A 23,895-nucleotide genomic window follows, 5' to 3' on the forward strand; every position below is an offset into this window, starting at 1 on the left:
TTGCCGGCTTTGCTAAAAGACACCGGGTGCGTATTTCTCGCAAGTCACATGTGTGGTCCGTGTGTAATCCGTATTTTTTGCGCACCCATAGACTTGCATTGGCGTATTACGGCCGTAGTACGCTGACAATCACAGCATGCTGCGATTGGCACGGACCGTAGATTACGGATGAGAAATATACGGCTGGTGCGAGGGACCCCATAGAGAATCATTGGTCCGTGTCTAATGCGTGCTTTTAGCGCCTCTCACTCGGCCGTATTCCTCGCCAGTGTGACCCCAGCCTAACTGTCTTTCTCGTCTGCATGTAGTGAGCTGTGTTTGTAATATGCAGCACAGCTGTGGATATACGTACATGAAGCTGAGCTGTGTGTGTAATGTGTAGACAGCTGTGTTTGTGTAGTGTGCATTTTGCTGAGCTGTGTATCTAATACAGCATAGCCTTATGTGTAGTCTGCATGCAGCTGAGCTGTGTGTATGTTATACAGGATAACTGTGCGTAATGAGCCAAGCTTTGTAATTTGCAGCTTAGTATTGTGTGGTGTACACAGGTACGGACCAGGGCTGTGGAGTCGGTAAGCCAAACCTGCGACTCTGACTCCTCAATTTCCCTTACACTGACTCCCACATATATTGCTTATATTTAAGTGAAAAATTTATTGTAGTACAATGTGAACATCAGACATTTAATCATTTCTATGATCCAATCATCAAGATATTTAGATAGAACATAATATCTATTTATTGGAATACAAAAAACTGTAATAAATTGTAAATATGTAATACACTGTATACATGTACACGTATACGGTACAGACCAAAGTTTGGACACACCTTCTCATTCAAAGAGTTTTCTTTATTTTCATGGCTATGAAAATTGTAGATTCATTCTGAAGGCATCAAAACAATGAATTAACACGTGGAATTATATAATTAAAGTGTGAAACAACTGAAAATATGTCTTATATTCTAGGTTCTTCAAAGTAGCCACCTTTTGCTTTGATTACTGCTTTGCACACTCTTGGCATTCTCTTGATGAGCTTCAAGTGGTAGTCACCAGAAATGGTCTTCCAACAGTCTTGAAGGAGTTCCCAGAGATGCTTAGCACTTGTTGGCCCTTTTGCCTTCACTCTGCGGTCCAGCTCACCCCAAACCATCTCGATTGGGTTCAGGTCTGGTGACTGTGGAGGCCAGGTCATCTGGCGTAGCACCCCATCACTCTCCTTCTTGGTCAAATAGCCCTTACACAGCCTGGAGGTGTGTTTGAGGCCATTGTCCTGTTGAAAAATAAATGATGGTCCAACTAAACACAAACCGAATGGAATAGCATGCCGCTGCAAGATGCTGTGGTAGCCATGCTGGTTCAGTATGCCTTCAATTCTGAATAAATCCCCAACAGTGTCACCAGCAAAGCACCCCCGCACCATCACACACCTCATCCTCCATGCTTCACGGTGGGAACCAAGGCATGTAGAGTCCATCCGTTCACCTTTTCTGCGTCGCACAAAGACACGGTGGTTGGAACCAAAGATCTCAAATTTGGCCTCATCAGACCAAAGCACAGATTTCCACTGGTCTAATGTCCATTCCTTGTGTTCTCTAGCCCAAACAAGTCTCTTCTGCTTGTTGCCTGTCCTTAGCAGTGGTTTCCTAGCAGCTATTTTACCATGAAGGCCTGCTGCACAAAGTCTCCTCTTAACAGTTGTTGGAGAGATGTGTCTGCTGCTAGAACTCTGTGTGGCATTGACCTGATCTCTATTCTGAGCTGCTGTTAACCTGCGATTTCTGAGGCTGGTGACTAGGATGAACTTATCCTCCGCAGCAGAGGTGACTCTTGGTCTTCCTTTCCTGGGGCGGTCCCCATGTGAGCCAGTTTCTTTGTAGCGCTTGATGGTTTTTGCCAATGCACTCGGGGACACTTTCAAAGTTTTCACAATTTTTCGGACTGACTGACCTTCATTCCTTAAAGTAATGATGGCCACTCATTTTTCTTTACTCAGCTTCTTTTTTCTTGCCATAATACAAATTCTAACAGTCTATTCAGTAGGACTATCACCTGTGTATCCACCAAACTTCTGCACAACACAACTGATGGTCCCAACCTCATTTATAAGGCAAGAAATCCCACTTATTAAACCTGACAGGGCACACCTGTGAAGTGAAAACCATTTCTGGTTGAAGCTCATCAAGAGAATGCCAAGAGTGTGCAAAGCAGAAATCAAAGCAAAAGGTGGCTACTTTGAAGAACCTAGAATATAAGACATACAGTATTTTCAGTTGTTTCACACTTTTTTGTTAATTATATAATTCCACATGTGTTAATTCATAGTTTTGATGCCTTCAGAGTGAATCTACAATTTTCATAGTCATGAAAATAAAGAAAACGCTTTGATTGAGAAGGTGTGTCCAAACTTTTGGTCTGTACTGTGTGTATGTATATATACTGTGAGAATTATGTGGGAATAGTGGATGAGGGCAGGTATATCTCGCCCAGATTCCTTTCCTATGTGGCCTAGTCTGGTCAGTATCGCACCTGCTTGCTAATGAATAATGGGAGTTGGATATAAAAGGATGCAAGGTGGTTGTGTGAGTGTCTCAGCCTGGGAACACAGAGAGCCTGTCTGTGTGAGAGACACACGTGAGTGGAAGCAGTGCCCACTGCAACTGTGTTTTGGCTGGACGGGAGAAGCCCGCCAGTTGGTAGTTAGGTTGTCCATTGTTTAGTTAGTGCCGGACAGGCAAGGATTTGTTTTATGTTTTATTTCCTTTTGAATTGCTTTCACCGTTAATAAACCTGACCCAGGGTCAGTTATACACGAATCCCAGTTCTGCGCCTGAGTTTCATGCTGAATGCACGTGACCTTTGACCCCAGCAAAGGCGATCCCGGAGTGTTTTATCACATTGTGGTGGAGAACGCGGGCATCACGTTGCAAGCATGAGCATGGAGGACGTGGTGAAAGCGCTGGTACAGTCCACCGCCGTCCAGCAAGAAGCTAATCGGGTGATGATGGCCCAGCTGAAGGAGTTGGTGGACATGACAGTTACCGATCGTTCGCTTCTCCAGCAGGTGGCGCAGCGCTTGGCAAGCTTACCTGAGCTTAACCTGGAAGCCGAGTCGAGAGTGATTCACGTGAGTCGGTACTGGCAGAAGATGACGACCGAAGATGATGTCGAGGCATACCTGACCACGTTTGAACGGACGGCGGTGAGAGAAAAATGGCCGAAGGCATGATGGGCCGGCCTGATTGCCCCGTTTCTTTCCGGTGAGGCCCAAAAGGCTTATTATGACTTAGAGCCTGAAGCGGCGCAGGACTTTGACAAACTGAAAGCCGAGATCTTGGCCCGGCTGGGAGTGACGACCGCTCTCCGTGCACAGAGAGTGCATCAATGGACTTATCAGCCAGATAAACCACCGCGGTCCCAGATGTTCGACCTGATCCACGTGACGAAGAAGTGGCTACAACCCGAGGTGTTGACAGCGCCAGAGATAATCCAGAGAGTCGTCATGGACAAGTACCTGAGAGCTCTACCGCCAGCCCTGAGGAAGTGGGTAAGCCATGGAAATCCTACGACGGCAGATCAACTGGTGGATCTGGTTGAACGTTACTCCGTGGCGGAAGGACTCCGAGACGACGCTACCCCACCTCGTTCTTCATCATCTCCACGTGGAACCGGTAAGACTGTTCCAGGGAGTAGGGGAGATGGAAAAATCCCTAAGACAGTGGGGGAGGAAAACGGGACTGCCCGCACTGCGAGGCCGAGAGTAACGAACTATGGTCTAAGCAAGGGGCCCGTTAGGTGTTTCCGCTGCCAAGAGATGGGACATATTGCTGCGAACTGTCCGGTCACTACTGAACCCATGCAGTGCGACGTCACAGACTCTAAAAACGGCATGTCTATGGTTGCACGGGTAGTGAGTGTGAATACCGGTCAAAAGGATGTGGAAAAACACTTGTGTGATTTAACTGTTGATGGCAAAAATGTGGTGGCATTGTTAGACTCGGGAAGTGTGGTGACTCTGGTGAAGGCCAGTCTGGTGTCAGCCCCGACTGGACCATCAGACAAATTTTCTGTAACGTGTGTGCATGGAGACACCTGTTCGTACCTCACCACTGTCATATGCATTACTACTTCCTATGGGTCTGTGCAACATAAAGTGGGACTCGTCCCGGCGTTATTGCATGATGTTATCCTGGGCCGGGATTTTCCCCACTTCTGGCAATTGTGGGAGAATCAGTTGATGCCCTCGGGTAATAGTGTACATGATTCTTCTCCCAGGGAGCGTGTGGGTCCCGAACCCCTGGAAGAGGTCTCCCCGGAAGACTCTGGGGAAGAGTCTGCGGGAAATGACCTGCAGTTCCCGTTTTCAGTCATGGCGGGTGATAATGAGGAGACCGGGGAAGAGGAGGAGGCTGACAGCCGTCCACCTCCCCGTTTGCCGGATGTAGAAGTTCAGAAAGATGACTTCCAAAGCGAGCAAATAAAGGATCCTACCCTTTCTCAGGCTAGGACAAATGTGAAAGTGATAAATGGGGTACCCGTAGAACCTGGCTCTAGGCTGGCATATCCTTACATGGTTCTGGAGAATGATTTACTCTATCAGAGAAAAAGGGGGAAGATACGGTGCAACTATTAGTCGTGCCAAAACCCTACCGGCGGCAGGTGCTGGACCTGGCCCACGGACATGTGATGGGAGGTCACCTGGGAGTCCAGAAAACCACCGCAAGGATATTACACTGTTTTGTTTGGCCAGGCATGCATCACGATATTCGTGTATATTGCGAGTCTTGTCCTGACTGCCAAGCCTCTGCACCTAAGCCCCGGTTCTGTAGCCCTTTGGTACCCCTACCTATTATTGAAGTCCCGTTTGAGAGGATTGGGATGGATTTAGTTGGGCCCCTTCCACGGTCTGCACGTGGACACCAACATATCCTGGTCATCTTGGATTATGCCACTCGTTACCCGGAGGCCATCCCTTTGCGTAACACGGCCACCAAGACGATTGCCAAGGAGCTGGTGCATGTGTTTAGTCGGGTCGGTATACCAAAACAGATACTCACCGACCAGGGGACCCCCTTTATGTCCAGGATAATGAAGGAGCTCTGCCAATTGTTACAAATCGAACCGTTACGCACATCCGTGTATCACCCTCAAACAGACGGGTTGGTTGAACGGTTCAATAAAACTCTGAAGCAGATGCTGAGAAAGGTGATAGACAAGGATGGGAAGAACTGGGACTATTTACTTCCGTATTTGCTTTTTGCCATCAGGGAAGTACCCCAGTCTTCCACGGGATTCTCGCCTTTCGAGTTATTGTACGCCCGACGTCCTCGCGGACTGTTAGACGTTGCAAAAGAAACCTGGGAGGGTCAGGTCACTCCATTTAAAACAGTGATAGATCACGTCACACAAATGCAGGACCGTATTGCGGCTGTTATGCCTATCATCAAAGAACACATGATACAGGCTCAAGGAGCCCAAAAAAGAATCTATGATAGGGGCGCCAAGATCCATACGTTTGCACCCGGAGATAGGGTGCTGATCCTGGTCCCCACGGTGGACAGTAAGTTCCTGGCAAAGTGGCAGGGCCCCTTTGAGATCAAGGAAAGAGTTGGTGAAGTAAACTACAAAGTATACCAGGCAGGTAAATAGAAACCTGAACAGATTTATCATGTAAATCTGATAAAGCCCTGGAAGGATCGGTCTGCCTTGTCAGCGGAGCTGGCCCGTCCTGTCTGCTCGCATACCGTACCGGAGGTACGGGTTGCAGAGACTCTCTCGGAGCGGCAAATGACTGAGGTCAGGCAGTTTCTACTTCACAACCAAAAGTTTTTCTCAGAAAAACCCGGGCAGACTATGCTAATGAAACATGACATCGTAACGGAACCTGGTGTCACAGTTCACGTAAAGCCCTACCGAATCCCGGAAGCGCGCCGTGAAGCCATTTCCCGAGAAGTGAAGGCAATGTTAGAGTTAGGAGTCATTGAGGAATCGCACAGTGCGTGGTCCAGCCCGATTGTGCTAATTCCTAAACCGGACGGCACCATCCGGTTCTGCAATGACTTCAGGAAACTGAATGCGGTCTTAAAATTTGATGCCTATCCTATGCCCCGGGTCGACGAGTTAATAGATCGGTTAGGAAAAGCCCGGTATATTACGACCCTAGATCTAACAAAGGGGTATTGGCAGATCCCTCTGGCTGAGGCTGCCAGAGAAAAGACGGCATTTGCTACGCCGGAAGGTTTATTTCAGTATGTGTATATGCCGTTTGGACTGCACGGGGCATCGGCAACCTTCCAGAGACTGATGGATCGAGTCTTGAGGCCACATAGGCGGTACGCTTCGGCCTATTTGGATGACATTGTCATTTACAGCTTGGACTGGGAGACTCATCTCCAGAAAGTACAAGCTGTGATTGACTACCTGTGGGAGGCAGGTCTAACCGCGAACCCCAAGAAATGTCACATCGGGCTAGAAGAAGCCCGGTATTTGGGGTATGTAATTGGGAGGGGTGTTGTTAAACCCCAGGTTGATAAGATTCAGGCGGTTCAGGACTGGCCACAACCTGTCAACAAGAAGCAGGTGCAAGCCTTCCTGGGGATCGCCGGCTATTATCGCCGGTTCATACCCAATTTTGCAGCCATCGCTACCCCCCTGACGGATCTTACAAAAGGGAAAGACTCCGTCATGATTAAATGGAGTTTAGTGGCTGAAGAAGCCTTCCATAGCCTAAAACGGGCACTTTGCTCTCAGCCCGTACTGGTGACTCCGGACTTCCGCAGCGAGTTTGTGGTACAAACGGATGCCTCTGATACCGGTATCGGGGCCGTACTCTCACAAGTGAGGGACGGGGTGGAACACCCAGTCCTCTATCTCAGCAGGAAGCTGAATAAACACGAGCAAAGGTATGCAGTCGTAGAAAAAGAGTGCCTCACCATTAAGTGGGCTCTAGAGGCCCTCAAATATTACCTGGTGGGCCGAAAGTTCAGGCTGATCACTGACCATGCCCCTCTCAAGTGGATGCACTTGAACAAGGAACGGAATAGCCGGGTGACCCGGTGGTTCCTTGCCCTGCAGGCCTACACTTTTACGGTGGAGCACCGCCCAGGGGTACAGATGGGGAATGCAGATGCCCTGTCCCGAGTGCACTGTTTGGCGGGTGTCATTGCTCGACCAGAGTGGTCTGAGCAGAGGGGGGGATATGTGAGAATCATGTGGGAATAGTGGATGAGGGCAGGTATATCTCGCCCAGATTCCTTTCCTATGTGGCCTAGTCTGCTAGTATCGCACCTGCTTGCTAATGAATAATGGGAGGTGGATATAAAAGGATGCAAGGTGGTTGTGTGAGTGTTTCAGCCTGGGAACACAGAGAGCCTGTCTGTGTGAGAGACACACGTGAGTGGAAGCAGTGCCCACTGCAACTGTGGTTTGGCTGGACGGGAGAAGCCCGCCAGTTGGTAGTTAGGTTGTCCATTGTTTAGTTAGTGCCGGACAGGCAAGGATTTGTTTTATGTTTTATTTCCTTTTGCATTGCTTTCACCGTTAATAAACCTGACCCAGGGTCAGTTATACACGAATCCCAGCTCTGCGCCTGAGTTTCATGCTGAATGCACGTGACCTTTGACCCCAGCAAAGGCGATCCCGGAGTGTTTTATCACAATACACACACACAACACACTATGACTTATCTCAGCTAAGATAAAGCCTAGCTCCTCAGGCTACATTCACACTATGGGCGTAGCCAGGATCAAACCTGGGGGGGGCAGAATCTCATACTGTTCCGCAGAATTTCATACTGCACACCTCAGCTGCTGCAGAACCTCATACTTCACACCCCTACACTTGAAAATAAAGCCTGCACCTTAAGAAGATGTGGTGATGAATGCAGTCTATTTATTCAAACTATCAGTTGATGTTGATGTTACTAAAGACGAGCAATGCCTGTCCTGGGCGTCCTTTTGGGCAGCTATGAGGTGTACCTGACTGGTGCTAAAAAAAAAAAAAGGAGTGTTAGTCTGTGTGCTACCCGGCTTTCATTCTTTTTGGTACAGATAAGATATGGATAGACAGATATGGATAAATGGATAGATAGAGCAGATTTCTAATCTGCTTTTGCTATTGAAAACATTATCTATGAGCTCAAAAACCTTTCAGCTGATGCGTTTTTTTAAAAAGCTGATCTGCTTTTGCAACTGAAAAACGTATCCTCAAAAAACACAGGAAAAACGCTGTGTGTGAATGTAGCCTTAGATCAGGAATAGAACAGTCATTTATAGGACATTTCATAGCCTTCCCAAATTCCTAAGAAAAAATATTCAGCATATTCTGCATTGAACTACTGTACCCAATTTATTATATATTTTAGGAGTCGGAGTCGGTCCATTTTATACCGACTCCACCAAAATGAGCACCGACTCCACGACTCCGACTCCACAGCCCTGGTACGGACTGAGACTGAAATTCACCCCTGGCATTTGCAATCACACAGGCCCATGCTGTCCCCGTCCTCTAGCACCAGATTGGATATATTACTAATACTACCCTGAATGGAGGAAAGATAGATTTACTACAAGACAAATATTTCTAATGATATCCGTGGCCTGCTGGGGTAGGTGATGGAGTCAGTGACTTTTTGCATCATCACAACATTTTTAACGTGATTTTGCCGCAAAAAGGCAAAAAAAGCATCCCATACATTCCTATGGCATTCCACATGCTGTGCTAATGCTGCGGATTTTTCTGTGGCGGAATCGCATCGCCGAAAAATACGCAGCATGCTCATTCTTTGTGCGGAATTGCGGGGATTTCGCACACATAGGAATGCATTGTACTGCTTACTTTCCGCCTTTGGCTGTGCTCACCTTGCACAAAGTAAGCGGAAAATGTGCAGATGGTACCCAGGCTCTGGAGGAGGAGAGATTCTCCTCCAGGCCCTGGGTACCATATCCCTGTAAAAATAAGAATTAAAATAAAAAATAGTCTTATTCTCACCTTCCGGCGTCCCTCACAGCGTCACCAGGCCTCAGTGATGCTCCCGGCAACTCTCGTTCCCAGCGATGCCTTGCGACAATGACCTTTGATGAAGTCTCGATACCGCGATGTCATTAAAGGTCCTCGTCGCAAGGCATCGCTGGGAACGGGACTTTCCAGGAGCATCGCGAGGATCGGTGACGCTGCATGGGACGCCGAAAGGTGAGAATATCACCATTTTTTATTTGTTTTTAGTTTTAACATATCTTTTTACTACTGATACTGCATAGGCAGCCTTAATAGTAAAAAGTTGGTCACACTCGTCAAACACTATGTTTGACGAGTGTGACCAACCTGTCAATCAGTTTTCCAAGCGATGCTATGATCGCTTGGAAAACATTAGCATTCTGCAAGCTAATTACGCTTGCAAAACACTTGTTAAAACACGGGAATTACACATGGGGAATTTAGCGTATTTCCCGCGGCAGGGAGTTGCAGAATTCCGCAACGTGTGCACATAGCCTAAAGTGTATGGGTGTCTTCAGAACGCCAATTCTGTTGACACGTAGCAGACAAGGTGGCCCACGACCAGACAGGCCCTTCTGGCATTTGCCAGATGGCCAGTCCAGCCCTAAGTGTACATGTAGTTGAGCTATGTGTGTAATATGCAGCACAGCTGTGTTTGTGTAGTGTGCATGTAGCTGATCTGTGATTTATATTGTGCAGACTCTTTACCTCCTATGTGATGTATACACAGCAGTCTGTTTCCAAAGTGATGTATGTACAGCAGTCTCATTGTCTCCTATGTGATGAATTCAGCAGAGTCTTATAGTGTCCTATAGGCTGAATATACAGCAGTATGGGTGTCTCCTATAAATGGTGTATTTATAGCAGTCTTAGTATGTCCTAAGTGATGTAGCTAGAGCAATCTCGGTGTCTCCAATGTAATGTCTAGTAGGCAGTTTCAGTATCTCATTTGATGTGTAGAGCAGTTTCAAGATCTCCTAAGTGATGTATACAGCAGTCTTGGTGTTGCCTATATGATGTATGCACAGCAATTTTGGTGTCTCCCATGTGATGTGTATTAAGCAGTCTCAGTACAGCAACTTCAATATCCCTTAAGTGATGTTTACAGCATTCTCTGTGTCTCCTATGTGATGTTTATACAGAAGTCTTGGTGTCTCCTATATGATGTATGTAGAGCAGTCTCTGTGTCTCCTATATGATATATCTACAGAAGTGTTGTCTCCTATGTGATGTGTATATAGCAGTCTCAGCATATATCCCAACTTTTAGAGGAAAGAATGAGGGCCAAATTATGCAGCGCTCAAAGTCCTTGGCAACAATTTTTACATCCCCCTAACCAGACATCCCTAGCCACATTTATTTAGCAGTTCTCTATCCTGGCAGGATGAAATGTTAGATGAGGCATGATTGCAGTTAAGTGACATTCAGCAGACCTCGCAGGACAGCAGTGCATTGAATAAAATGCAGAACTGTCCTGCTGTAAGGACGGTAGGACCTATAGATTTATGTTATGTTCATTCACTCATAGTTGTAGCATCCATAGCTTTTTCTTTTTTTACGCAAGTTTCACAATATTGGCTCTTGCTTTTTTGTGGAACGAGCCACAGTTTTTTTTAAGTGCCGTTTTGCTAAACACGTCTGTAAGACCGTAATCATATGTAGCATGAGTGTTATATTTTCTGCATGTGTTTGTAGCAAACTACACAATAACAATCCTCTCCAATTATTGCTTTTTATGCAATTTCTATGCATTTTCCCCTTTCTGTGATGCATTTTTAGTCCAGATTTGAGGCAGCATTTTTAATAATATTAAAAAACTTTGATTCTGCACCTAGAATTCAACTTTTTTTTTTTTTATTTTCACATGAAGAAGTCTATAGAGAAAACAAGCACCCTTCAACAGAGTCTTTGGACACATCGTGGGCAGACGTTTTCATGAAATCACATCCATTTTGCTTGGACAGATAAACACAGCATATTTACTGAGCAAAAAAATGCAGCATTTACTCTAAGTATGGACATGGTCCAAATGTCTAAGCAAAGTGGATGTGATTTCCTGAAAACTTGTCGGTGCGGTCTTGGTGCATTTTTGCTCTATATGCTCTTATGTGAAACCTGAAAAAATTGCAGTTAAAAGTTGCAGTTGTAACTTTAAGCGCAGAATCAAAGATTCAGTGTACTATGAAAAAAATTTAAAAATTTGCACAAAAAAACATATGAAAGGGGAAAAAGCATAAAAATGCAACAAAAATGCCTTACAATTTATTGCATGGTTGGTGCAGACACCTGCAGAAAACATGCAGATAAGTGGCAGCAGAAAAAATGCAGCATTTATGTGGTGTGTGAACATAGCGTTAGATTACACTCACCGGGGGGGGGGGTGGCGGTCCGGTCTTGGTCTGATGGGTGTTGCGAACCGGCACCTCCCATCTTCATACGATACCGTCCGCTTTCCTTTCTGTCATGGCTCCGGCGCACTGCTCTGCCCTGTTGAGGGCGGAGCAGAATACTGCAGTGCGCAGGCGCCAGACCTCTCCCAGTGCCTGCGCACTGCAGGACTCTGCTCTCCCCTCAACAGGGCAGAGTAGTGCACCTGAGCAGGAGCCACGACAGGCAGAAAAGAAGACGTCACCGTTAGAAGATGGGAGGCGCCGGACCGTGACATCCATCGGACCGGAACGGACGCCGGGGTGAGTATAATCTAACTCCTTTTTCTTATCTTTCAGGTTACATCGGGGGGGGGGCTTATCTACAGCATTACAGCGGTGCTGGCAGCTCATATTCGAAAAAAGGGGTGACAGATTCCCTTTAATAAACCGGTAAATGCTACAGCGGGACACAAGAACAACAATGATTGTTCAATTGTTGCTGGAAAAGCAATATATTTAAGATCAACATCCATTCTTACAGCAGTTACATTAAGGAGAAAAAAAATAATCTAGAAGTAGCAAATGATGAAACAAAATTCCAATATCATGATATGAAATTACACAAGTCTAGCCTATATAAGAAAGCCTTTTGGAAATATAAGTAGAGGTGTTTATGCATAGGACATGAGCACTAAAGATTAAATGGATTAGTACAAGTGGTCAGCTGTGTCAAGAACTCCTGTAATGTTGTACATACCTTTAAACGGATAACTAAGGATATGTGCACAAGTTGCATTTTTGCCTTGAAATAGGCATTTTATTCTTCCAACAAAGTAAATGACATTTCTGAATTCTCATGCATAAGTTGCTATTTTTTTTCATTGCAACAAATACTAAATGTGTGCACATGCCCTTAGACCCGTAAATGTAGCTTTGTGTGAAATTCTAGCACCATATTCATCTCTAAAGTTATACTAGCCTCATCTGTGTTGATTCTGAGATATCCCAGTATCTTATGCAGGAATCTGCTTACGGTACTTTTTTTTTTTTTTTTTTTGCTATTCTCACATTTGAGTGTTTTGACATTTGGATTTTAAGTGGATTTTGCTAAACTTGTTCAAATTTTCGGGAAAATGAGATTTTTTTCTGATTTCAAAGGGCCAACATTTCGTGCATATGCTGTTTTTTCTACACCATAAAAAGAAGCAATATGCCAATATTTGCGGTATTTCTCCCTGAAAAGATGCTTCAATTTTAAGAACTGCTGAAAAAGATGTCCCTTACACAAAATAAGACTTTTTTTTTATAGCTGTTCTTTCAAGTAACTTTTTAGAAAACACTACTCTTGTTTCTAGCCATTATATGAGGGATATCCTGCATTTTCACCAGGTTTCCCCTCTGCATAATTTAGTTAGTGGGTGGAGACCTTGCAACCATGATCTCTACTATATACACAACACAGAGAGGGATTATTGTCCTGTGTTCCCTTTTTAGTACTAACAAAACCAAAACATTAGCATACGGGAAATTACACAGCAGTCAGTATTGAGCTGTGTAAATGTGAATCCAGCTCTTTTGTTAGAAAGCTCAGCACAATCTTTCTGTCTCCTTCTGCCTCTAGCCTCACTCATCCTCCACTATCTACAGAGTATAATGTACCAGTGTTTATCTTGATTTGTGCTGTTTTTCTCAAACTGGATGATAAATTTAGGACATTTGGGGTGGGTGGGGAGAGAGGGGATCAAGTGGCTTGTAAGTGGAGAAAGAAGCAGATTTCTCTGATAAGATATTATAAAGTTTCTAATAATCACCTGTACTATTGATTTCTGAAAAGGTTTTTTAAAAAGTATAGTTCACACTTAAGTCCTCTTTTTTTCATAAATTTTTATTCAGAAAATAATGATGGAAAAACCCTATGTAAACATATTCTGAAGTAATAGGAGAGATGGTGCAAATTGATGTTCAAGTTGGAGTGTGGGGTAAGAGGCTCATTTTGTTACTTTTACACAAAGCAAAAAAAAATGTAATGATAGAAAACCTCAGTAAACAATGGTTTTTAGTAGAAATGAAAAAAAAATAAAGTGAAAGAATATACAAAATAGTGATACATGCAAACAACTAGAAAACTGCTGTAATTTCTTATTTTTACTTATATTTGTATAGCGAATTAAACTATCTTGATAGGAATATGTTTTAATATAATTCAGTTGTCATCCTTTTGAAATATTTTATGGGGAGGAATATTTTCCAAGAAAAAGTATGGTTTGTGTCTGATTATGTCTTATGAAGAACATAAATGGGTGGTCTGCATTAAATTTCTCTACAATTGGGAGCCTTCTGGCCGTTATAACAGCAGCAGTAGCTGCTGCGGCCTCTGTGCCTTCTTCGTTAATTTCCACAAATGCTTTGTGAAAGATCTCTTTTACATATAGGCTGCCTTTATATGATATCCCAGTAAGATCAGCTTTATCTGCATTGAAAAGGTCACCTAGTCCCATTTCGGTGAGGTGTGTTTTCAAGTCATAGCTCTCTTCTAATAGAATACGCGGGAACTCGATTTCCACTTCACTTTTGTCCATCATAGCAGGATTGCTCCAGTCTTTCAGCTTCTCGTAGCTCAGTTCCTTTTCCAGCTAATTATGGAAAAAAAGTAAATTATCAAACATCTTTGTGGTTTTATAGAATAATAACTGATAGACTATTTATAAAAAGTACAGATGAGCCCAATAAAACATAAAATGTCAAGCACTTAAATTTCTTGTGCAGTTTTCCAGGTTGATCATTGCATCCACTGCCCTGGGCGTGAGTGTGGGGATCCGGTAAGTAAAATGGCATTGGACGCCCCCCTGTCACCTAAATCTTATTTTTTTTATTTTATTTATTAATCCGGACAACACGTGCAATGTAATACCACATTATATGTGGCTTCTTTAAAAGGAACCTGTCAGCAGGATTGTGCACAGTAACATACAGTGCTCAACATGTTCCACAATGATATATATCATGTGGAAAAAAAAGTGAAGATAACAGAAAATGTGTTTAAAATGGTTATTCTTTATTAAATGTAGTTAAAAGATGAAAAAATTAAAAAGACAGGGCAAAAGGCCTCCAAAAAAGGGGGATAAGCTGCGGCAGAAGAACAGGTGCAGCGTCCACTGGTGAAAGCAGGCGGGGGTAGACATCCTGCGGCATTTAACCTGCTTTCACCGGTGGACGCTGCACCTGTTCTGGTACACCCTTTAATATCAGGTACTAACAACTATTCTTTCATTCTATGCATAAGCACTTTATTTACAACTTGTTACTTTGTGCAGCTCCAGGTGTACCCTATTTTATCACCCCTCATATTATACCCAGTTCTTTAATAGTCATATGGGCGACGTGCAATATTGCTTCTTTTTTGCAAAACTTAGTAGGAACAAACAATGGTAGATTATTGTCATCTACTATGGCATGTTGACTCTTGTATGGACTAATTTGTATGCAAGAACCTTTTTGTATTCACATTTAACTTATAGGGTTGTTTATTGATTCTTTCATGTTACTGCTTATCCCTTCTGCCGCAGCTTAGCCCCCTTTTTTGTAGGCCTTTTGCCCTGTCTTTTTAATTTTTTCATCTTTTAACTACATTTAATAAAGAATGACCATTGTAAACACATTTTCTGTCATCTTCACTTTTTTTCCACATGATGTATACCATTGTGGAACATGTTGAGCCCAGTATTGCAGTGACCTTGCCTTAAAGAAAAGACTATGAGATTAATAAACAGTAACCTACAGTGTCAGATTGGTGTTTGTAATACTGATTAAAATGATACCTTGGTTAATGAAATCCATCTTGTGATTATTGTTGTTTAATCTTTATTTTCAGTTTTGAGTTAATGATATGCTCGTGCGTCAAGGCAGCCTGTCGGAGGACTTTATGTGGTGCTCTGCTTACATATGCACCCTCATGGCTTATGATCGGTCTCTGATCCCTCAGTGACCTGCCTTCTATTTTACACACTGCATATCTTATTGTTTGAAAAGAAAAGAAAAAAATTACATTCATCGTGCAGGTGGCGCCTTCGTTCTAGCATGATACGATTTATAATATCCATATTGTAGGGATTCTACTCGCTTAGGTGCGACGGGAGACAGTCAGGAGGCAGGTTCCCTTGAAGTTCATGCGGTTTATTACGTCATAAACCAAACAGCATGTCTCCAAAATAAACAGCCTGCAGTTCAGGTGACAAAATAACATCAAAATGTCCTTTCCTTCAGGCTCAGTCCGCGAGCCTCAGCGCACACAGGAGGTGTATACCCCCTCACATACAGCTGCCTGGTTCAAGAGCAGGCCACATTATAAGGGTGTAGTCACACCCACGAACCCAGCAGCTGCCTGGTTACATGACTGTGACCTCACCACAGGTCCTTCAAACAATAATAATACAGCAATATTTGTTATGCCTTACATTATGGAGACAAGCCAATTATGAGACACATATCTCCCATCGATTACACGACCCTCAGCCCTGCCACAATATGTTATATAAATCCATATGTCATAGAAATCCATATGTCATATAAATTTCATTGAAAAAAAAATTATCGTAATCAAAATTGCGCCGCGCCCACACTTGCACAGTTGCATTCAGAACGCAATAGATGCTATTACGTAGGCGCCGGCACCATTTTGCTAGAGAAAAAAAAATTGGCTTCATCAAAATTGCGCCTGCTTAGTAGCATCTATCTGTGATCCGATAGATGCTACTGCGCAGGTGCTGTTTTTTTGATGGAGCCCCCCAATTTTTTTCTCTAACAAAATGGCGGTGGCACCTGCGCAGTAGCATCTCTCGCGTTCCGAGTGATGCAACTGCGCAGGCGCGGCCGTCCGTGCCATTTTGATTAAGAAAATTTTAGTTTTTTTCACAAGAAAACAATATAGTGTGTAAAATTGGAGTCAGGTCTCTGAGGGATCAGTGACCTGTCATAAGTCATAGAGATGAATGTGTAAGCAGAAAATCACATGAAGACCCCCCCACAGCCAGCCCCAAAGCACGAGAATCTCATTAACTGAAAACTACAAATACAGATTAAACAACAACCACAAGACGGATTCATTCACCCCAGGTATAATTTTATCAGTATAATGTGCCAACCTGACAGTGTTTGTAGTTTACTAAGCACAATCCCGCTGACAGGTTCACTTTAAATAAGAGCACTCGGCCATAGATTTTTGGTGGTGGGCCAGTGGATTTCACCAAGATTCACCCTCTTTCCTCCACATTCATGCGTTCCTCTCCCAGTCTCCTCCAAGACTTCTCGCGAATTCTAATGGTGCTGTAAGAATAATAAATAAAAATAATACTCATTTAGAATAGTTGTCAAGATAAGATTATTTTGTTTTAACATCTTCTCGACAGAGGATGTACTATTACGTCCAATGGTAGGGGCCTATGTATGCCGTGAGCTCAAGAGCTGAAGACCTACCAACCCAGTATCTGACTGACTGCAACAGCATCAATTGGAGCTAAGCTAACCTCTTACAATCCGCAGTTAATCTCTAAAAGCAGCATTTAGGACGTACAGTTTTGCCCATAAAGCTACTTCCAGCGAAGTTGCAGGATGCCGCTGAGTTGCCATGAAAGCCTAGCGGCTTGCTGAAGAACGCCATGGCTGCCATTTTGGTACACCTGCAAAGCCTCGCTGCTGTCTGATTTCTATGGTTCACTGTGCGTTCCTCTATGTGTTGCAATACCATAGTATTTCAGTTTATGGAACAAGTGATCAGATGATCTCAGGTTCAAGTGCCCTAATAAATTTCAATTAACATCCTTTTCCTCCTTTGAAAGTAATAAAAAACAATTTGGTAAAGCAAAGCAGTCTATGAAAATATAGAATTAACGTACCCTTGTGGTGAAAGCGGTAAAGAGAAAAAAATTGAATCAGCGAAATTGTAGTTTTCCTTTAGGAAAGTGAGGGGGAATCCGTGACTCAGTACATGAATGCGCTGCAGGAAATCCGCACTGCGATTGCTAAGCGAGATGACGTAGGACCCCCTGACAAAGTTCTGAGAGTTCACCTAGTAGCAGGCTTTACAGATGCACTGCTTAAACAAGCCTTGCAGGAGCGCTTGCGGGTTAATCCGCGCATGTCCTTTTTAGAAGTAGGGGCCGAAGCGCAAGCAAGAGCAGAGGGTGACAGTCCTGGCAGGGGTATCCGTCCCGTTGGCAACTGAACCAGGCTGGGTGAGAGAACTTGAATGGAAATCCATGACCTGCGAGAGTAATGGACTGACCTGTAGAGGAAACCTTCAGCACTCCTGGACCCCTCCGGGGTTATAACTTGGCCCCGAGCCTCATCGGGGGCCGAAACCACCTTGCATAGAGGGGCTGCCGACCTGTTTCAATTGTGGAGATGCTGGACATTTTGCTCGAGGATGTGCACGTCGGGGAAGGCCCCTCCATCGCCGGCCGATAAACTAGTGGGTGCTGTGGCTGGGGGACGCCGCCCGGAGCCTGAGCAGCCAAGGAGAGAGAAGTCCCACAAGTTTAGTTTCTTCAAGTCCTCTTGTTTGGGCCGAAATGGATGGGCTGCTGCTTAGTTGATACCGGTTCTCAAGTAACTACTATGCCTTAGGCTTACTTCAGATATCATTTTTCCGAGATGATGTGGCCTAAATGGGGTCCCGCGATCAGATTGCCAGCAGCCAATCAGTTGCCCATCCCGGTCACAGGTGTGGTCTCGATGCAAATCACCGTGGGTGGCAAGGATGTGGACTGAAAAGGAGTCGTGTTGATTGCTGGGGACTCCGTTACCGACCCCACTGTGACTTTAGGAATGAACGAACTGAGGGAACTGGAGAACCTCCTGGTCAGCGAGTCAACTGATGTGTTTCTGAATCGATGGAGCCCTCGCACCCCCCCAGAGAAAAGTGTTCCAACAGTTGATACAAGTTGCTCAAGAAACACCAAGTGGAGGAAAAGCATCGGGCAAGGTGATCTTTCTGGCCTCCACCAACCTCATCTTACTACCAGGTCAGACTGTGCTCTCGTTGCCCATCCAAGCCTGTACCCCTCTTGAAGGAGTCGAAGTCCAGATTGCTCCATGATAGCTGGCTCTGAGATGGATGGCTCGTATGGCCAAATACCGGTACAAGATTGCCTCGGAGAGGAGCAGAGAACACCCATGCTAACGCTTTATCCAGAGTAAATCACGAACGACCTGGACCTAACCGAGATGAAGAGCTAGAGGGTGAAGAAATCCCTGAGTTTTGCAACTCCGCCAGGACTATGGCGGCAACACAGGGACAGATCGGGGAAGATGTCCAGGGGACACACGCTGGTGCGACCCCATGATGACTGGGTACGACTTCAACAGAAAGATTGGTAACTCGCTCAGATGAGGTAATGGGTGTCCTTGAAGCAACTTCCCAACCAAAAAGAGCGAGACACACTGTCTCCGGGAGCCCTACAAATCCTTCAACAGTGGGAGAGGCTCCAGTTGGAAGATTGCCTGCTGTATGGGAAGGTGCAGTTAGCAAGGGAGATGGGGATCACCTGGCAAGTGGTGCTCCCGGGAAAGTTGCTCCAGGAGGTGGCCACCGAAGCTCACGAGAGAGGAGCCCACTTTGGTCCAGAAAAGACATTCAAGTGGTTGCAGAAGTAGGTCTACCATCATCTGAAAGCTGCAGTGAATGAAGCTTGTCGGCAATGCAGAAACTGTGAGTTGGCGAAGCCCCCAGAAAAGAGGGCCCATACGCAAACCATTGTGACTTCTGCTCCCTTTGAGGTGTTGATGATTGACTACCGGACTATAGGCCCAGCTCACCTTGGATATTATCACTCTCTGTAATGACCGATCACTTCACCAAATTCGCAGTGGTAACCCAAACCTGGGATCAGACTGCTGAGTTGGAGCACAGGCCATTTGCAGGGACTTCTTCCGAGTGTACTGTTGCCCAAAGAGGATTCACTCTGACCAAGGCACCTGTTTTCAAGGACGGGTTATGGAAGAGTTGCACCACCTCAAGGGAATGCGGCCTGCAAGCATTTTAATCGGATGCTGATTCAGGTGCTGAGAAATTTGGAGGAAGACCGGAAGATTTGCTGACCTGAGTTCGTGGCTGAAATAGTCTGGGTGTACAACAATTGGGTGCACAGTCTGACTGGATATACACTATACACCCTACTGTTCGTCCGCAAGGGAAGAGAAATCACGGAGCTGGAATTGGATCCAGAGGAGGACTACCCACGGATGGGGTGTCCATATGGGTCCGCGAACATCGCCACCATCTGCAGACTCTATATCGACTTGTGCAGACCAAGTTCTGGGAACTTGAACATCATGAAGTAACCCCTGCGAGGGACAGCTCTTAAGGCCATGTTCTGGTACAAGACAAATGTCCTCGAGGTAAGCTGGAATGTCGGTGGGAAAAGACCCCGTATTGAGTGAAACGCTGAATTGGGTCTGAAGGTTCCGTCTGTAAGGTTCAGCCAGAATGGAAAGAAGATGCTCCCACTCGAGTAGTTCATCAGAACATGTTGTGTCCTTGCTTGTCACAGGACCCTGATCAAACAGAGAGAACACCAATTGTTCCTGAAACGCTCCCCTCCACAGCTGTCGATGATGAGGGAGAATTCTCCGACCCGCCACTTGACGACCCAGAAGAAGAACAGGAACTTGAAGCACCCGAATGGGCTGCTCCATTAAATCTGGATGCGTCTCCGTCCTCACCTGCTCAACCTGACTCCACTTCCGTGCCTTTCCCCACTATTCAACATTATTTCCGTCATACAGAACGGACCACGGTTGGAAGACAACCCAACCATTATGAACAAGACGAATTTATTTGGCAGCAGATCATTCAGGAGATGGAGGAATGTCAACGTCTACTGCAAGAACTCTCGCCCGTGGAATGTCGAGCTAAAGGAGAAGGGGGAGTGTAAGTAGAAGGACCGTACCCTGGGTACCTGTTCTGTGCTGGTTCCCGAACTGTCGGGGCTGTCTCTGCTGTCTGGGGGAAAGCTTAAAGGAATGGACCAATTCCTTCATGTGGAAGCAGGGGGCGTAGTTAAGGGGGTACAGCTGCAGCGCGCGCGGAAACAGGCAGATTTGTCAGGAACAGACAGCGCGCTGTGAGTGCTCCGGCCCCGGAGCATCTGTGCAACACAGGCATGCGCCCAAGCACCGCCGCCTCCGTCGCTGGCAGAGACTGTGAGGATAGACCTGCCGTTGTGTTGTCGGTCACCATGAAGCGATTAGCCAGACAATCCGGACCTGTGAATACCGTGCGCGTGCCGCCCGAGAGAGACTGTGTGCGGGACCATTACTCACGCTCTGATTCCCCAGTGTACATCTGCTGGACCATGGTGGGTGCAGACAGCGCGGTGGCCCACACTCTCCCGGCTGCATCAGTATATGGACTAGGGGCAGTGGAAGGTACCAGAGACTGACCAATGCTGCCAGAAGGCGGATCCACATTATCTTCAGGACCCCCACCGGACAAGTACTATGCCGGCCGTTGTGGACATCATCTCCTGCTCCATGATTCATCCCATCCTGGGGAACGTCTGACAGGATGTGACCCAATAAGAACTGTGATACCCTTTCTGCTGTTTTTTAACTCTGCATATTGTATATCCTTTGAACTGTTTTAACCATTTGCTTCCCTGCATGGAGTATTCCCTATTAAGTAAAGTTTTTAACTCTTGCTCTGCCTTCTGTCTGTCACTGCATCCCGCAACCTGCTCACACACAACCACTGATAAATATTTTTTTGGCAGCTAAATATTATTTTTTATCTGCCAAAAAAATTATTTAGCTACAGTTCATATATTTAACACTGTTTTTTCCGCCACACGCATCGCATATCATTGCGCTAAATATTTTACAATTTTAGTCCTCAAAAGAATTTTTTGTAGTGTCATAGCCTACTTATTGACACAATTTTGATGGCCCCCCAAAAAAATCCAGGAAACATATTTAACAGTGTGCTATCTCCGTCAGACGCCTGATCTATCTGTGTCCTACAAATTGTGGCATTTCAGGCCTACATTCTCCTTTTTTGGCTGTGTCTTACCATAATTCTATACAGTATTTTTCTGTAAAAAGACAACTATACAGGCCACATATTGAACAGTGTGGTATGTCCGTCAGACACCTGATCTATCTGGGCTACAAATTGTGGCATTTCAGGCCTCCATGAAACATTTTTTTACTGTGTGTTACCCTATTTTTCTGTCAAAAATATAAATACAAGCCACATATTTTACAGTGTGGTATCTCCGTGACACGCCTCATGTATCTGTGGTCTACAAAATGTGGCATATGAGGGCTCCATTCAACTTTTTTGCTGTCTTACCCAAGTTCTAAACACTTTTGCTGTCAAAAACAAAAATACAGGTCACATATTGAACAGTTTAGTATCTCTGTAAAAATACTTCTGTTTCAATTTGTTTTGGCTGCTTCATGACTGTGTCTTAAATGCACCAAATACTACCACCATCATCATCTTTGCCTAGAGGCAGTTACTGTGCAGATAGAAAGTCTGAGGAGCAGAGGGTGAACCCTTGGGTGGTGTTGTACTCTGTCTCTGGATTATGAAGGCGAAATCTTCTAGATTAAATCATGACTGGAAGAGCAAGAACACGTGGAAGAACATGGGGCCAGGACTCGCAACTACCGTAGCCTAATGTTCCTGGGCCGGATTATGAGAATCCATCACGATCCATCAAGATGTGTCAATTGGAGAGCGTGGTGGTTGAAGATGTGACTTCTATGATATGGGTGTTTCCACGAGACAATCCATCCAACATGTTAGTGAATCAAAATCTGGCTTTACTCGCAACTCTATTCAGCTGTGCACAAACTATGTCAAATTGATAGCTGGACCCCAGTGGGTCTTGTCACAGTGCCATGTTGACTACAGTCCACAGATGTTATCCAGATCCCTAATCTCACCTCTACCAGCATGATGAATTAATAGGCAAAGCATGTGGTTTTGATGGAGCTGTTCTTTTCTTGACAAAGAAACTAAGTAAGATCAATGAGATGGTTAGCTGCACACGCAATGTAGAAATAGTAAAGATTACAATTACTTTCACCAATGAGTTACCACACACTTCACCAACTTGCTTTCACTTTTACAACATATTCCGAAGCCTTGAAGAAGATGGTGAATATATTATGAAGCAAATAGGTATGAATAATTATCACCCAAATGATGTTACAGAAGTCAGAACATACACACCCCAGAACATACACAACCTATCTGTGTGGCACTAATTTTACCACCAAAATTTTGAAGTATGAGACTAGTATCTTGTGGATTGATGTGAGCCGCAATGTCCTTCAAAGTGAAACTGTTCTGGATGTAATGTACAATTTGCTCACAAAAATTAGAACATGCCTTCTATGATGCTTGCATGAAAGAACTGATTGGACAGATATGTATGGACTCAGGAAGACAGGGCTCCGGGTACCTGTGCTGCATCAGATCCGTAACTGTCAAAACTGCATCCCCTGTTTCCTGGGGGGAAGGAATAGGGGAACGGACAGGCCCCATTACCCAGGAAGAGGGGGCATGTTTAGATAGGGAACCTGGCTGGAAGCTGATGGTAAAAAATGCAAAGCAGGAGTGAGTCCCCCGCTCTCAGCAAGTGAGCAACAAGGGGGGTGGCGCTGCAACGGACTGCAGCAGAAAACCCAGTAACCTAGAGGCAGGGGGCGAGCCTAAGAGAAAGCGGGCATGACAGCAGAGTTTTTTGGTGGGGACAAGCAGCATGTAGTAGGCTGAGCAGCGTGCTCCATCCTTAGAGCAGTGACGCCGTGAAGGATTGTTCCCATCGGCTCCAGCCACTACAAGCAGTACTGCCAGAGAGCGAGGCACCGTGTGCCCAGTGACCGCTAGAGAGCGAGGCGCCGTGATCTCTGTGACCATGCGTGCAGGGCACGTGCGCAGTAGAGAGCCAGTTCATGCCATGTGTCCAGCTTGGATAAACAATAATTATAAGGCACAGAGGAATTACAGAGGATGTTGGTGCGGTCAGCAAGGTACTCAGCATCTTCCAAAACTTTGCACTCCCTATGAGAGTACCCCATGCTTCAGGGCAATGGGAGGGTCTGAGAAAACTCTTCCTTAACTGCCAGTGTTCCACTGCCTCTGCTGGATTGGAGTTGTGTCTCTCTCGCCTGCAGTCCTTGGTTGTCCAAGGAAGTGTAACCTCTGCCGTTAGCGTTTTGAGTTGGGAATTTTTTTAATAATTCCGCAAGAAGGGCCCTCTGGTATTGCAACATTTTTGTACACCTGTCTACCTCTGAAATAAGAGATATCAAGTTCATATAATTGGCGTGTGTCTAGAAGTGTCACCAATCAGTATTGCCTGGCTGTCAGCCAAAATTTCTAGAACGCGAGGGTCACGGGAAAGGCAGCGTAACATAAACTCAATCAATGCGTGCCAGACTGCTAATAGGAAAGGCTTCCATGTCCTCACCAAGAGGACAACTGACCATGCTCTCCTCCTCGTCCTCAGGCCATCCATGACTTTT

At 45.2% G+C, this 23,895-nt stretch overlaps 1 protein-coding gene across 1 annotated transcript in view; it reads right to left on the reverse strand.

The window, feature by feature from the left end:
• Positions 1–11,702: 11,702 nt before the first annotated feature.
• The window catches only part of LOC141052851 (serpin B6-like), an 80,211-nt gene continuing 68,018 nt past the window's right edge, over positions 11,703–23,895 (reverse strand). The window contains exon 8 of the mRNA XM_073550156.1: positions 11,703–13,997. Within this exon, the coding sequence (XP_073406257.1) occupies positions 13,593–13,997 (405 nt within the window). The 3' untranslated portion in view covers positions 11,703–13,592. The remainder of the gene's footprint in view (positions 13,998–23,895) is intronic.

The sequence above is a fragment of the Dendrobates tinctorius genome, unplaced genomic scaffold (assembly GCF_039654945.1).
Source record: "Dendrobates tinctorius isolate UK_male_01 unplaced genomic scaffold, ASM3965494v1 ptg000163l, whole genome shotgun sequence".
NCBI classification, from domain to species: domain Eukaryota; kingdom Metazoa; phylum Chordata; class Amphibia; order Anura; family Dendrobatidae; genus Dendrobates; species Dendrobates tinctorius.